The sequence below is a fragment of the Plutella xylostella genome, chromosome 5 (assembly GCF_932276165.1).
Source record: "Plutella xylostella chromosome 5, ilPluXylo3.1, whole genome shotgun sequence".
NCBI classification, from domain to species: domain Eukaryota; kingdom Metazoa; phylum Arthropoda; class Insecta; order Lepidoptera; family Plutellidae; genus Plutella; species Plutella xylostella.
In genome coordinates, this window is record NC_063985.1 from 5170049 (window position 1) to 5186227 (window position 16179).

The 16179-nt window shown below is 42.1% G+C and overlaps 1 protein-coding gene across 1 annotated transcript; it reads left to right on the plus strand.

The window, feature by feature from the left end:
* The first annotated feature begins 46 nt into the window (after window positions 1-46).
* LOC119692359 lies at window positions 47-16150 on the plus strand. Its single transcript, XM_048633213.1, has 27 exons — window positions 47-381; window positions 959-1068; window positions 1206-1482; window positions 1560-1951; window positions 2023-2091; window positions 2172-2340; window positions 2704-2886; window positions 3270-3429; window positions 4866-5050; window positions 5355-5464; window positions 5674-5764; window positions 6050-6250; window positions 6740-7143; window positions 7224-7292; window positions 7453-7621; window positions 7781-7960; window positions 8309-8469; window positions 9266-9691; window positions 11295-11514; window positions 12259-12368; window positions 12511-12601; window positions 13883-14071; window positions 14212-14615; window positions 14714-14782; window positions 15064-15232; window positions 15609-15788; window positions 15972-16150. Exons 1-27 carry the CDS (start codon window positions 231-233, stop codon window positions 16133-16135), a joined length of 5103 nt encoding a protein of 1700 aa, XP_048489170.1. The 5' UTR covers window positions 47-230; the 3' UTR covers window positions 16136-16150.
* The last annotated feature ends 29 nt before the right edge of the window (window positions 16151-16179 follow it).

The window sequence follows — 16179 nt, forward strand, 5'->3', positions numbered from 1 at the left end:
AAGAAAAGAAGGTTCTTTTGTTATTATTCTGTCTGATACATACCTATACGATTAATTTGATTTATATTTAGCGTCTACATGAACGTAGGTTTGGCTTGTTGTGTCAACAATCATCTGTCATTTCCAAGGATAAGGTTATCTCAGGATTGTTATTACCTTGAAAATTACTATCTAAGTTTACTGTCAACGTTAAGTTAATCCAGGATTAAGAAGTTAGACGGTAGTGTTCAATGTTGGTGATTGTAGCGAGTGTAATATGTTGCGTGTGCATATTGGAATGGTTTCTAAATTGTCGACGCCGGGCGAAGGCTTTTTGGAGCATACCCGGACCTAAAGGAGCAATTATTTTTGGAAGTTGTTTACAAGTTGTCGGCACGCCAGGTAAAGAAAATATAAATTTATAGTTAGATGTTATTAAATTAAGTATATTATATTTTTATGCTATAAAATTTTATTAAAATATAAAAAACACTATAAAAAAATCTATTCAATGTGTTTATATTATTATTTTTTCCTTCATTTTATTCAATCAGTAATTAGTTTTTTAACATATAGACCTATACCAAATCGAGAATTTGCTGCTATACTTAGGTACTCATATTGTAGGTATTAAATACGATTCCAAATTTTTATCAATTAAATGATAAAGCTGTCGCTGCCACTGTCAGCGGTATACTATGTCCTATTTAACAATGGGAATATCAGTATTTTTTATCGTATTCGGAGTTGATCAGTATCAATGTATGTTGGGTATATTCTACCCCCGGGATTTTCGATGATGAATTTTATTTACTTTCTAAAGGTGTTTATAATCATCATCAATCATCAATCTCGGTATAGCTCTACCGTCCACTAATTCTCCTTCGAGGCAGTAGCGAATTTCAGTAATCTAATCGTCTTTAATATCCTTTCTTTCCGTAATAGAAGTAAATCTTTTTTTTATGTAATAAAATTGCAGTGCAATTGTTCCGTAATTTGAGGAAATGGGCGAGTATGCACGAGGACATCTACCGACAGTGGATCTACCCGTACGGAGTCGTGCACATCTACAATCCACACGATATTGAAGTAAGAATCTCTAAGTATTCAGTTTTGTTTTATAATTTCTAAAGAAATCTGAACAATACGAATTAGGTAAGTAGGATAACGTTCTAATGTACTCGTTATTCTATGATATAACTTACCCGTGCCTGAATTGTTTTTAGGTCGTCATCTCTAATCCGAAATACAACGAAAAAAGTCTGCTGTATGATAATTTAAGACCATGGTTATGCGATGGCCTTCTTCTCAGTAAAGGATATAAATGGCAAATGCGCAGGAAGATATTAACACCGGCATTTCATTTCAATATTCTTCGCCATTTTACCGCGATATTAGAAGAAAATAGCAGCCGTCTCGTTACGAAACTAGAAGATGAGCTAAATCACGAACGATCCGATGTTATACCACTTATGTCGGATACAACGCTCAATTCAATTTGCGGTAAGCATCTACAGTAAAAATCATAAAGAAACAAGAAATAACAGAAAAAATATAATTTAAAAAATGTTACCTCACAGAAACATCAATGGGGGCTAAACTGGACGAAGACTCGTCAGGTGCAGGCAAGCTCTACAAGAGCGCCATTCACGAAATTGGTAAACTGATCATCCACAGGATCGCTAGAAGTTGGCTAGCTTTCGACACCATATTCAATCTCACCAAAGAAGGTAGAAGACAAAAGGAAGTGTTGAATGTAATACACAACTTCCCTAAAAGAATAATAGAGGACCGAAGAATGTTTATTGAAAAACATGGGTTTAAGGTTCCTACTGATGATTTGGACGAAGAAGATGTGGTTGGCCCTATAAAACGTAGAATGGCCATGTTAGACCTGCTGCTATCCGCTGAGAAAGAGGGTATGATAGATGTAGATGGTATTCAGGAAGAGGTCGACACGTTTATGTTCGAGGTAAAATTTATATTAACACCAATATGCTTGATGGTAACGATATTTGAAAACAAAAAAAAACTTGATTTCAGGGACACGATACAACAGCCATGGGGTTAACTTTCATACTGATGGAATTGGCAAACAACCCGTCAGTGCAGGCAAGTAAACGAGTACCTAGATCAATCAATGTATTTGCAATCAATTTACGGTGCGAAATACAAATATATTATTATTCCAGGATAAAGTGGTGGAAGAGTTGCGTGAAATATTCGGACAGTCTTCCCGTCCCGGCAGCATGCAGGACATGGGTCAGATGAAGTACCTCGAGTGCTGTATCAAGGAGACGCTGCGGCTGTACCCGCCCGTGCCGTTCATCAGCCGGTATATCACTGATACTGTTACTTTGAGTGAGTATTTCTGTTTGTCGAATAGAGTAGAGTCTGTAGAGGTCTCCACCACCAATAGTCTAATACGCCTCATATTTCTTGACAGCATAAAATAAAGGTAGCAGACTGGGAGATAGAATAACAGAGTAGGAAGGAAAGCCCTGTGCTTGCAGATTTTTGAACATTATTAAATTATTTGATGATCTTCAGAAATCTCTGCCATCTGATCTAGCTGTAGGATAAACTCTACAACATATTGGCCTACATACCTAATTGGTGTAGCTACGCAAGCAGAATCCTATCTTTCCTCTCCGAGTCACCCCAATCTTCTTCCTATACCAGCTTCTCCAACCTCTCTACAACCACTACAACCATCGCTTCCAGGCGGCCACGTGATCCCGCGCGGCAAGACCCTCTGCCACATCCACATCTTCGACCTGCACCGTCGCGCGGACCTCTACCCAGAGCCGCTGGTCTTCAACCCTGAGCGGTTCACCGCCGGCAACTGCGCTAGCAGGCACCCCTACGCGTATATACCGTTCAGCGGCGGACCTAGGAATTGTATCGGTGAGGACATACATAAAACTTACAGTATTGTTGCTTAAAGGTCAAAATAAATATCACATAGGCTACTTTTTATTCCAAAATTCCCACGGGTTATCCTTTTATGACAGAGCTAAGTTTCGGGAAAAGCTAGAGTAGAGTCCGCGCCACTGCGAGGGCACACGGTGCGTTGCGGCGCATTTGACAATCAAATGGCGAATTTTCAAAATCACAAGACCAAATCTCTGCGGTGCGGCGCTGCAACGCATTGTGTGGCCCGCTCTTACGGCAAAACCGGGAACTAATCTACCTATCATACTATCTGACTTTGGTACTACGAGTGCAGCCAAAAAAAAATGTTTTTAATTATTATCTTTAAATAATCCTGTAACTATTGCAATTTTCAGGTCAAAGGTTCGCGATGTTGGAGATGAAATCCGCAGTATCGGCCGTGTTGCGCAGATACAGGCTGCTGCCCGTCACCACCCCGGACCAGCTGCAGTTCAGTGCCGACCTGGTGCTGCGGACCACACACCCTGTATATGTGCGCTTTCAACGACGACACTAGCATTAGTATTTTTTCACTACTAATATGAATATAAATGGGAATATTAAATATTTTTTGCTTTTCAATTTGAAATATTTTCGAATTCTTTAATATATTTTGAAATAAACGGGTTTCATTCGCTACTGGCTCCTACCAGAAACAAAAATACTACATCTTACGTATTTCAAATACCTAACTAATCAATAGTCTCTAACTCTATGACATGTAGATAATTATGGTGTTAGTTCATGTTGCTATGTACATGTATATGTAAGTTCTGATGTATGAAGGTGCTTGTTAGAGTCGTGTAAGTATGGTACCGATGTAAGAAATGAATTGTACCATAAGTAAACTTCTAAGTCTGCTTTTCACTCACTTCAAAAAATCGCAAAAAAGTTAATACGCAAAACAAAAACTTACAATTAGTTACGGTTACGATTATGGACTAGAATAGAATGAATGATTAGATATAATTATATGAAACAATATCTACACGTGTGATCTATTTACATCCTGTATAGAATAAAGGAAGGCTTCAATGCCATTCAGAAAACTAACTCAAAAAAGAGTAGGCTCAAGTCGTATAAAGCACGTGGAGTTATAGCACAGTGTGCACTATGCTTTAAAAAGTTAAACATAATGTCGGTTCGTATTTACACCCCAAAAATACATTATTATTTAAATAAATTAACAGTGAAAATAATTGTTATTTGGTAATTTAATATAGGTAGTACGAATACATCATATTATGGTAATTTTGTGTTGTAGGTGTATTTATATAATTTTACGTATTGTATTTAAATATATTACATATTTTGCACGGCGGTCATTCGCTTTCACGACACGACTGAAAATAAGTGGTGCATCAAATCAAATCGGATGGTTGGGTGGAGTGCCTCCCATATAGAGCAGTGAAAACTATAGTTGTGGGCCTTATGAATAGAAACCCTTGATGAAGTTGGTAATTAATTTAATGTGTACCATATTTTTATTTAGGATATAGGTATTGAATAATGTTAATAATATATATTATATAACTTAAACAAAAATAAAAGTGCAGTGAATCCTTTAGAATTTATACAATTTAATTATTTTCTGCCACAATGTCAATAAACATCATTGAGCTGATAGCGCAAGGCCAAGGGCCAAGGGCAACTGAACAGTCATCGCCTCGGTACCGGCACGTTGCACTAAAAAAAATATCATTTCAATAATTTCAACGATCTTACCAAAAATATATATTAAAAATTTATCCTCATAAGATAGGTAGACACCTACTGAAAACAATATGACTAGCTATCAATATTATTAGTATTAATTTGTTTACGTCTGGGTCTTGCTTGACCAATGATAGCTGCTACTGATATCTAGTGCACAGACATGTCAAAAATTATCTTACAATGGTGATAAAGGGCGGCAATTGTAAACTAACAGTGAATAGAATCAGTCAGTGAATTGCAAACCATGTGAGGACAGTGCGGTGCATCAAAATGATTCAAATTGTGCTAATAACGGTGGTGTTGCTATGTTTAGTGCACTTAGTGTTGAACTACAGCAGGACTGCGCGGATGCTCGCGAAGATACCGGGCCCGCCAGGATTGGCCGTCATCGGGAACTCTTGGGAAGTCATATTGCCTCCAGGTATGTCCTTATTTTCATGAAAACATTTAAAGTACATAAAGTTAAGAGAGTGACCTATTATGTATTTATGTATGTTTATCAACTCCAAGACTACGGAACAGGTTCGGGAAACTACACATAAATTTTAGTTGGAATAACATAAGGCTACTTTTATACCGAATCCCACGGAAACCTATCAAAACCCTGTACAGAAGCCTTAACCCGGTTTAAGTTTCCTAGATTCCTTAGATATTATTGAGTACCTACAATGGGTAACTACCGCAATTTCCAATGTCTTCTCTATAACAAGTTACGATTGTTTCAGTTGAGCTTTTCAAGTATGGGCGGCGGATGGCGAAAGAATACCACGGAATCTGGAGACTGTGGTGCAGTCCCATCAGTATCGTCAACATTTTCAGCCCGGAGGATATAGAGGTGAAGAAAATAATTATTTTCAGGGAACATTTTAGACTTTAAGTATAGCCGGTAAATTTGACATAGTTATTTTATCTAAATCTGTATAATTAATTACTATCATTATCCTAAGTCTTTAAAAATAAATATAAGATTAATAAAAACGTCCGTATCGGTATCTTAATTGCTGATGAGGAGGAAAATGTACATAAAATTGTTATTATTTTCAGATAATACTGTCGAACTCCACTTTCAACAATAAGGGAGTTATCTACAACTTTCTCAAGCCATGGCTTGGTGACGGCTTGCTCATAAGCGGTGGTAAGTAGTTTTTATTCATATAACCTGTAGTATAGGTTTGTAAATGGGGGATACGAGATACTTAAAAAAAAAATCATCACTCATGCTCTGAAAGTATATTTGATAATGCTAACTAAAGTCATTAGTCACCAACACGCAGCATAACCCAGTTATCATGATCATAGATTAGTCTCCTGATTAAAACAAAAATAATCAAAATTCTTTCACAATTGAACTGCCTCACACACAGAGAAACCACTCATCTTACATATAACAAGATAAAATAACAAAAACCTTACCTCACAGGCCCAAAATGGCTGCAGCGTCGCAAGATCTTGACTCCGGCGTTCCACTTCAACATCCTGCGCCACTTCAGCGAGGTTCTTGAGGAGAACAGTCTCAGGCTGGCAGACAAGCTGGAGGCGGCTGGTGACGTCACTGGGGCTGGTGGCGTCACCGCTGATGTGGTGCCCCTGCTGTCGGAGTACACGCTACACTCCATCTGTGGTACGAGGATAGATGAGTTAGGATTGTTGTGGTTGTGATTGATGTAGAGGAGATGTAAATCTCTCTCTCTCAGCCTTCTGTAGTCCACTGTTGGACATAGGCCTCTCCTAACGATCGCCACCCCAAACGGTCACCCGCCATCTGCATCCAGCGGCTTCCCGCTACCTTCCGCAGATCATCAGACCAACGGGTTGGGGGGCGACCGACACGCCGTTTGCCGACACGGGGTCTCCACTCCAGAACCTTTGTACTCCAGCGGTCTGCGGCTCTGCGGGCTACGTGGCTAGCCCATTGCCACTTCAGCAAATGTAAATCTTTGTATCGTAAAAACATAATTTTAGAAATTGCAAATTCTAAATTTGGAAATGGGAACACGAATTTGATACACCCAGTCATATCAAAAAATGTTAAACAAGTAAAAATTTTAGGGTAGGTAACTAACAATATTTGGAAGAAAAAAACTTAATTAAAAATAAAAACTTGTTTCAGAAACTGCAATGGGAACTAAATTAGACGATGAACAAAAAGACGAAGGGAGAGTTTACAAAGAAGCCATACACAAAGTTGGCAAATTTATGGTGGAGCGCTTCTCAAAAGTATACTTATTTTCGGACAATATATTCAACCTCACTTCCACAGGAAAGCAGTTTCACCAATCAGTAGATACTGTACATAGATTTACTAAAAGAGTCATAAAAGAACGAAAGGAGTTTGTAAGAAAGAACGGCATTATAATGAATGAAAAAGATGATCAAGACAAAAACGATGAAGAGATTTACATGTATAATCGTAAAAATAAGGTAGCTATGTTAGATTTATTAATCACCGCTCAAACAGATGGATCAATTGACGATAAGGGGATTCAAGAAGAAGTGGACACGTTCATGTTTGAAGTAAGTAAAATTTATGAATTAATTAACTCAAAAATTCCTTTCATAAAACAGCTACTGAAATATAAATTCTTATTTTAAAGGGGCATGACACAACGGCTACCGGTTTGGTTTATCTACTGATGTCTTTGGCGTGCGATAAGATGGTCCAGGTACTTACGAATAAGGGTCTCTTGCACCAACCCTTAAATCGATTATAAATGTATTGCCGTCAATTTTTCGATTTAAGAGTTGGTGCTGGACACCCCATGGCATAAATGCATAAAAACCTATTTAATTACATATATAAATAAATGTATATTTCGCCTACAGGACAAAGCGGTAGAAGAATTAAAGGAAATATTTGGTGATTCCACACGACCGGCCACCATGCAGGACCTTGGGAAGATGAAGTACATCGACTGCTGTATAAAAGAATCCCTTCGGTTGTACCCTCCAGTACCTTTTATCGCCAGAATATTGAACGAAGAGGTGGTCTTAAGTGAGTAGTTAATACCAAAAACAGTTTAAGCAGACTTCGTACCATATATTTTGAATCAAGATTTAATATATAATAGTATCAAGTTTTCCCGTTCTAATTTTGTAAGTTTCCATGATGTTAGAGGGAAAATACGCTTCTGAAAATTTCGTCTGTTTCCAGGTGGTTACACGGTTCCAGCTGGTACTCAGTGCAATATCCACATCTACGACCTCCATCGAAGAGCAGATTTGTTTGAGAACCCTTCGAAGTTCGATCCGGACAGATTCCTGCCCAAGAACAGTGCGGGGAGGCACCCTTACGCGTACATACCCTTCAGTGCCGGCCCTAGGAACTGTATTGGTAACTAATTTTCATTGGCTCACGTCTGTAATCCCTGAAAGCTAAGTCAAAGAAAATAGGAATAGCTACACAAACTGGTTTAATAACCACATGATTGCGAACATGTATCGCTATTATTGTTAGGTTGAATAAGTTCAACGCCTTATATAGTACCTAGAAGTGCAGGGTTGATGATCAGGACATGATGTTTCATATCAATGTGAACAAGCTGAAAAAAATATGGTCATACATAGTGGCGTATCGCCTGTCACCACCCAACAACAACAAACGCGAAACAATACTACAGAAGCAGAAAACAATGTTCATAATATACAAAAAATATGTAATTAAAAAGCACTTTGATTTCAGGTCAAAAATTCGCCATGTTGGAAATGAAATCAGCCGTGTCGTCGCTTCTGCGAAAGTTCGAGCTTCAGCCAGTGACTCGGCCGGAGGACCTGGAGTTCGTGTCAGACCTCGTCCTGAGGAACAACGGACCCGTCCTTGTTTCCTTTAAAAAAAGAACTGTACAATAGATTTTTTTCTAATGTATTGTGCAATTTGCAATTTATTGTAAAAAGTTACAAGTGATATTATGTTTAAATAAAAGGAATTTATTGTTTCACTTGGGTATTACTTATAAGAATAATACCTATAAATTTATATATTATATTGTAAACACTAATTTGATACATTTTATTTATGATAACATTTACCCCGATTTAAGAGAGTTTTATCGTGATGATTTGATGAATGTCCCACAGGTCATGCCTACCGTGTAGTTGCAGCACCTTTAGCTAAGATCTAAAGTAAAAAAAAGTCATGACTCGGATTCTATCATAAATTACAGTTCTGATGATCATGATCACCTTAGTGAAGTACCTAGCTACCGCAAATGGAAACTTGTTAGAGTAGTTAGCACATAATAGTATCCTAGTCTTATGTCCAAGTCATTACAATAATAATGACTACGTAGTAGAGCTCTAATCAGATACGAGTCCTATATTAAATTAAGTATTGTAACAAGACTGCTAACCGTTTTCCCGCGAAAACAAATCGCGCGCCGAAAACGGTTAGCGTCCCACGCCGCCGCGCCGTTTTACTGCGCAGCTTTACTGCGCAGACCGCGTCCCGCGTCCTCCCCTTCACCCGCGCGCACCCCGCGCTCGCGCCACCGGCCAGCGAAAACGGCGCGCGCGCGCAGTTAGTCGGCGCCAAACCATATTCCCGGCTGGACCACGCTTCCCATTTACCTACTAGTTGTGCATAGTGATCTCATAGTGGCGCCCAACTCGCGGAGACGCGTGAATGTAAGTGTGTGCGAAGAAAAAATATGCTGCCGAAAAGGGAAGAGCGAAGCGTCGTGACCTCGAGGAAGACGAAAGCAGCGGCACCGCCGGCGAGACCACGGTAATGCCCCCAGGCGGCGGCGCGCCCGCCGAGCATGCGGCGCGTGGCCCTCCCGCGGCGAGCGGCCTCCATGCCGCGCCCGGCGCGCCCTACGCGCACGAGGAGCACGCGGCGTGCGGGCCCCCTGCGGTGCCCGGCCGCCCCGCCACGCCCGGCGCGTCCTACGAGGACGCAGCGCGCGGTCGCCCCGCCTCGCCTGGCCCGGCTGGCCCGCCCTACGCGTCCTATGAGCACGCGGAGCGCAGCCCCCCCGCAAAGCCCGGCGCGTCTTCCGAGGACCGAGGACACTCGGCGCGCGGCCTTGACGACGATGACGACCGCAGCTGCACCGGCGAGAGGAAGGTGACGACCCGCCCCGGCGCGCCCAGTGTGCCCGCGGCGCGCGCTCCCGCCGCCTCCCCTGCCACGCACGACGCGCCCGCCACGCACGACGCGCTATACGAGTACGCGGCGCGCAGCCTCCCCGCTACACTCGACGCGTTCGCCTGCGTGCTGCTGGACACCGTCGCCAAGGCCGCCAAGACCTACCGCGTCTTTATGGAGAGGACGGTGATGACCCGCCCCGGCGCGCCCAGTGTGCCCGCGGCGCGCGCTCCCGCCGCCTCCCCTGCCACGCACGACGCGCCCGCCACGCACGACGCGCTATACGAGTACGCGGCGCGCAGCCTCCCCGCTACACTCGACGCGTTCGCCTGCGTGCTGCTGGACACCGTCGCCAAGGCCGCCAAGACCAACCGTGTCTTTATGGAGAGGATGGTGATGACCCGCCCCGGCGCGCCCAGCGTGCCCGCGGCGCGCGCTCCCGCCGCCTCCCCTGCCACGCACGACGCACCCGCCACGCACGACGCGCCCTACGAGTAAGCGGCGTGCAGCCCCGCGGCGCGCGCTACCCCCGCCGCGACCGCCGCTATACTCGACGCGTTCGCCTGCGTAACGGCGGCGCAGCTCTCTGTCTTCATGGAGAGGACGGTGATGACCCGCCCCGGCGCGCCCAGCGTGCCCGCGGCGCGCGCTCCCGCCGCCTCCCCTACCAGCACACGGAGCCCGGCCGCCCGCCTCGTCAGGCAGAGCTGGCCCGCCCGGTGCCTTCTGGGAGCACACGGAGCCCGGCCGCCCGCCTCGTCAGGCAGAGCTGGCCCGCCCGGTGCCTTCCACCAGCACACGGAGCCCGGCCGCCCGCCTTGTCAGGCAGAGCTGGCCCGCCCGGTGCCTTCCACCAGCACACGGAGCCCGGCCGCCCGCCTCGTCAGGCAGAGCTGGCCCGCCCGGTGCCTTCCACCAGCACACGGAGCCCGGCCGCCCGCCTCGTCAGGCAGAGCTGGCCCGCCCGGTGCCTTCTACCAGCACGCAGCGCGCGGCGCGCAGTACCCCCGCGCGCGCAGAACCCCTGCGCAGACCACCCCACCGTCCGACCATCAGTGTTCTCGAGGACGACGAACAGTTTAGGGGGAGGACCAGGGCTGTCACCATGCTACTCCGAACGCGAGGGCGCTTAGTTCGGACTAGAGGGGGAGGATGTAACAAGACTGCTAACCGTTTTCCCGCGAAAACAAATCGCGCGCCGAAAACGGTTAGCGTCCCACGCCGCCGCGCCGTTTTACTGCGCAGCTTTACTGCGCAGACCGCGTCCCGCGTCCTCCCCTTCACCCGCGCGCACCCCGCGCTCGCGCCACCGGCCAGCGAAGCCCGCGCGCGCGCAGTTAGTCGGCGCCAAACCATATTCCCGGCTGGATCACGCTCGCTTGCATCCCCTTCGCGACTATTACCTAGTTGTAAGCAAAGACTACCTCACTTACATATTACGTGTCTGAAGAACCTTGAAATACAGTGAACGTTTGTATACCCTGAGTTTGTGTGTTTCCTATCTACCACTCCCCCGATAGGACTCTTCTCATAGTATTTATTATTAACTTTGCTACAATAGTTTCAGTCACTTATCTAGTAGTCAAGTGTCGAGTTGTTTCATCGGGTTAAAATAATAAAATCAATAAAAACAAAAAAAAATATCGAAATGGTTTTGTTCTACGCTTTAGTGTTTATTTTAATTTTGTGCATTCTTCATGTTTGGTTTAATTATAACAAAAAGGCGCGGCTGATGCTGAGTATTCCAGGACCTAAAGGACTCTTCGTCGTGTCCGATTTAATGGAGGATATGCTACCGCCTGGTTAGTAAGATACTTCTCCTTATAATATGTATAGCGTGTCGGTGATTCTGTTGGGGAAATGGAAAGAAATTAAACGTCCTGTCGACGAACCGTCCAATAGCGAATTAGCCGTAGGAAAACGGTTACGGATTCTAGAGATAGTCTAGGTAGTGTTTGCCACTACGTTGAGAGGATGGCCAGTCGGATTAGTCACAGTCGCTGACTATCCAGGGTGCGCCTGACTTATCATATGTAACTCGAGGAGAGTTAATTCGCTCATCATTGTAATTAGTCCGTAATCGTCCACAAGGAGCTCTTTACTTATGCCACCACTACCGACTCCCTATCTAAGGTAATCGAACGCCCTCCGGCCGTCCCGCTATGCTTGCCTGTCCGTTTACCTTTCGTGCATGATTTAAAAACTGCTTTTTTCAATGATTTCTTTTCCCCGTGTTCCTGTTGCTGTACCTATTTTCCGTATCATTGAAAAGGTAATGAATTTACTTTAATAATAAGTTTAAAGTAAAATTCAAAACTGATTCACTGATATTCAGTAAATAGATGAGTATAAATTATTAAATAGTAGTAAGTAGTACCTACATACCAAAAACATTTGGTAAGTAGTTTATAAACTACTTATGGGGTCAAATGTTTAACTGATAACATTTGAAATAGATTTTCTAAATAATAAAATATAATACCTACCTACCTAGGAATCGTGCCAACATTCGCTGGGGTAAATAATAAAATTTATAATAATTTCAGATGAACTCTTCGACAAAGTAAGAAAAGACGCAAAGAAATACGATGGCATTTACCGGTTTTGGAGTTATCCTTACGGGGCTGCGAATATTTACAACCCTGAAGACATAGAGGTTATTGCACAATAATTAATATACCTAGGTATCTACATGTAAATAGGTGGAAATTTATCAGTGAATAACTGATTATGTAGGTATATTGCAGTTTTTGATTAATCGTGTAAGATTAACATAATTGGTTATCTTGTTATTTCAGATAATCTTGTCAAATTCGAAATACAATGAGAAGAGCATCGTATATAAGTTCATGAAGCCTTGGCTAGGGGATGGACTATTGTTGAGTGGGGGTAAGAGCTTGACATCACTCGGCGTCATTACACAATCACTTCGGCGAGCTTTCCTTTAATATTAATAGTTTTTACATTATTTTCCTCCTATGGTTACAATTAATATTCAGTTAAGAATGATACTGAAAACCATAAGTATACCTTATTATAGTATCATCATTCTTGGCAACTGGCATATCCGTATCTTTCGTAGTAACCCCTATTTTTTTTTTTTTTTTTTTTTTTTTTTTTAAGAAATTGTTATCACTCCACAGACTTTATGTCCGTGCCTTTTGAAGAAGGGTAATTTTTATGAGATAGTTTTTAATTCTTTTATCTACTTTCTACTCGGTAAGGAAGTTTCATTTATATATATATATATTCTATCTTTTATATATATATTGTTCTTTTTTTTTTCTTTTTCTTTTTTCCCTTTTTTTTTTTCCACTGCTGGGGGAAAATCAACATGGACACCTGGGAAGAGGACCCAGGTAGTGTCGGGCGTTAACCGACTAAAAACCCCCAGCCGTGTATCTCATTATACAAGTTTTTTTTTTTTTTTTTCTTTTTTTTTTCCTTTTTTTTATTAATGGTTTTCAGAGTCACACTTACATTAGTAATGGCAACAAACTTAACAAGGACAGGGCCAATGCCAGCTGTCTTCGGAGAACTTAGTAGACACCTGGCAATGGCTCGGCCCCTCAGTCGTTATAGGTCATGTTTTGCCTGATGTTAGTGTGTGACTCTGTTCTTAAAGATAACTTATTTTAATTGTTAGTTATGATATAATAATCAATAGGTTAGTTATATAAATTATTTTCCCAATTTGAACTATATTTTGCGCTCTTAACCAAAATTATATTTTGTGCTAGTATAGTAACCCCTATTTATGTCCAAAGTTATGGTACCAATGCATTCCTGAGACTCTGCTCAGAGGTAATCATCGATTATTAATTAAATATTACCGGCATTATCACCGAGACACCGATAGGTAATCATACTAATCACAAATTACAATCAATCATCATCATCACTATGTTTCATGGCAATTTTTTCCTTAACACCAAGAGCGATTACTTTAAAATTATTGACTAACTGAAAGTACCTGTTCGCAGATAGGGAATAAGAATAATAATTCAACCGAGCTAGTAATTTATACCGTAAATGTAAAACCTAAATACTAGTGTCCCTAAAGCTACAGCTGAACTTGAGTCAACGTGATATGCATTTACGCTATCTGATACTTTTTATGGCTTTAGAAGGTTTAGGATCGATCAATTGCTATGTGATTTACCTTTGTAGGCACTAAATGGCAGCGGCGTCGTAAAATCCTGACTCCTGCGTTCCACTTCAACATCCTGCGTCACTTTAGCGAGGTTCTAGAAGAGAACAGCAAGAAAATGGCAGAGAAACTGGATAGTGGCGAAGATGGGATACTTACCTTAGACATCGTTCCTTTACTGTCTGAGTTCACTCTCAATAGTATATGCGGTGAGAATACCTGCTACCACTAAAGAATAAGGCACTACTGTTTGCTTGATATTCTATATATTCTATTTTTCTGATTATTGTAGAATAAAGAAGGGAGAGAAACCAATTTTCTAATGATAAAAAGTATTGTTTGATTGCAGAAACCTCAATGGGGACTTGTTTGGACGAAGAAAAGGAGGACGCCGGTAGACTCTACAAGAAGTCTATTTATGACGTAGGAAGGATCATAATAACACGCTCAACTAGAATTCACTTATTCAACGATTTCGTATACTACCGCACTGCGTTAGGTAGAAGCCAAAAAAAACATCTTGACATCGTCCACAGCTTTACCAAAAATGTCATAAAGGAGAGGAAAAAATATATCAAGGAACATGATGTTAAAGTGGCTGAAATCATAAATAAAGAAGACACGGATGATGAAGTTTACGCTTTTACGCGTAAAAATAAAATAGCTATGTTAGATTTGCTGATATCTGCAGAAAAAGACGGACTGATTGATGACCAAGGAATTCAGGAAGAAGTAGACACATTTATGTTTGAGGTTAGTGACTGCGTAGAGCGATAAATGCGCATGAGTTATTATGATAAATGTAGGTACCTACCTAATTAATTCAACTAAGTAATACATAATTCTTTCAGGGACATGACACAACAGCTTCCGGATTGGTGTACTTCCTAATGCTATTGGCTAACCACAGAGACATCCAGGCAAGTAGCTATAGTGTAATCACACTTACCCTAGGCCAGACCCCATACTTATTTGATTGAAAATCAAAAGAAAAGCAAGCTGATTAAACTACGAAATAGTCAAAAGAAAAGCTAACTGATCTGTCTAATGATTACTAAAGAGAACATGTTCGGTACAACTTAATCAATATAGAAATAAAACTCAACAAACAACACCAAAATGCTGTGCCTATGTCCATTAGTGATCGATTTCGAGCTGACTACGAGAACAATAATTCTGATGAAGATAAAATGCTTTCCAGAAAAAAGTCATAGCTGAGCTGGACTCAATCTTCGGGTCTTCGGACCGACCGGCGAGCATGGCGGACCTGGCGCGCATGCGCTATCTGGACTGCTGCGTGAGGGAGTCGCTGCGGCTCTACCCGCCCGTGCCCTTCATCAGCCGCGAGCTGCAGGAGCCTGTCGTGCTGAGTAGGATATTGTGCTTGTTCCACTTTTTCTCTTTTTTCTCCCTTATTTTATAGTTAATATAGGTTGTTAATGTCATGCTCCCCAAAAATTCAATCGCTTTTTCCTCTTATTAACACAGGGTGTCAATGACAAGTTCCCGAAAGCACCCAAGCCCAAGGAGCATGAAGGATGTAGGCTAGATATACTGTTGGATATATTATTATATTTCTATTTTGAATACATATAATTAGTTGACGAATGATGTTCAGTTTGACGAGTAGATTATGAGCAGGTTTTACCAGGGCCATCACTTTAGAACTTACTTTCAACACAACAGTTCGATTGACCCACTAAATAAACATGCTCACAATCCTGACCAATACACTTAATTATCCAGGCAACTACACGATCCCGGCGGGCATGTTCGTGCACATCCACATCTTCGACCTGCACCGCCGCGAGGATTTGTTCCCAGACGCAGACAAGTTTGACCCGGACCGGTTCTTGCCGGAGAACAGTGTGGGAAGACACCCTTATGCGTATATACCCTTCAGCGCCGGGCCACGGAACTGCATTGGTAAGATTTAGCTGAAGTCTTCAACAAGACTTAACAATATAAACATTATCGGAGTTTTTTTCGATCGATCATAAACTCTGAAACAAGGGTGTTTAGCTATTACATTAACTGCCCTATAAACCTACTTAAATGTGGACGTTTTTTCAGCTAGACTAAGCTGCATAAGTGTTTTTCATGTTTCAGGTCAAAAGTTCGCGATGCTGGAACTAAAATCGGCGGTGTCAAAGATCCTGAGGAAGTTTGAGTTGCATCCAGTCACGCGGCCTGAAGATATCGTATTTATGAGCGATCTCGTTCTACGGAACACTTCTCCTGTCTATGTTACTTTCGTTAAACGTGTCAAATAAATCTACTGCAAGCTATTCAAAGTATTTTTGTTAACAGTAAGGTT

Bases quoted from the DNA above. Each gene is read 5' to 3' on its own strand.
- LOC119692359 (XM_048633213.1), top strand. From the start codon at position 231: ATGTTGGTGATTGTAGCGAGTGTAATATGTTGCGTGTGCATATTGGAA. The intron at 5,465-5,673 runs GTGAAGAAAATA...TATTATTTTCAG, and splicing joins TCAGCCCGGAGGATATAGAG to ATAATACTGTCGAACTCCAC. The intron at 15,233-15,608 runs GTAGGATATTGT...TTAATTATCCAG, and splicing joins GCAGGAGCCTGTCGTGCTGA to GCAACTACACGATCCCGGCG.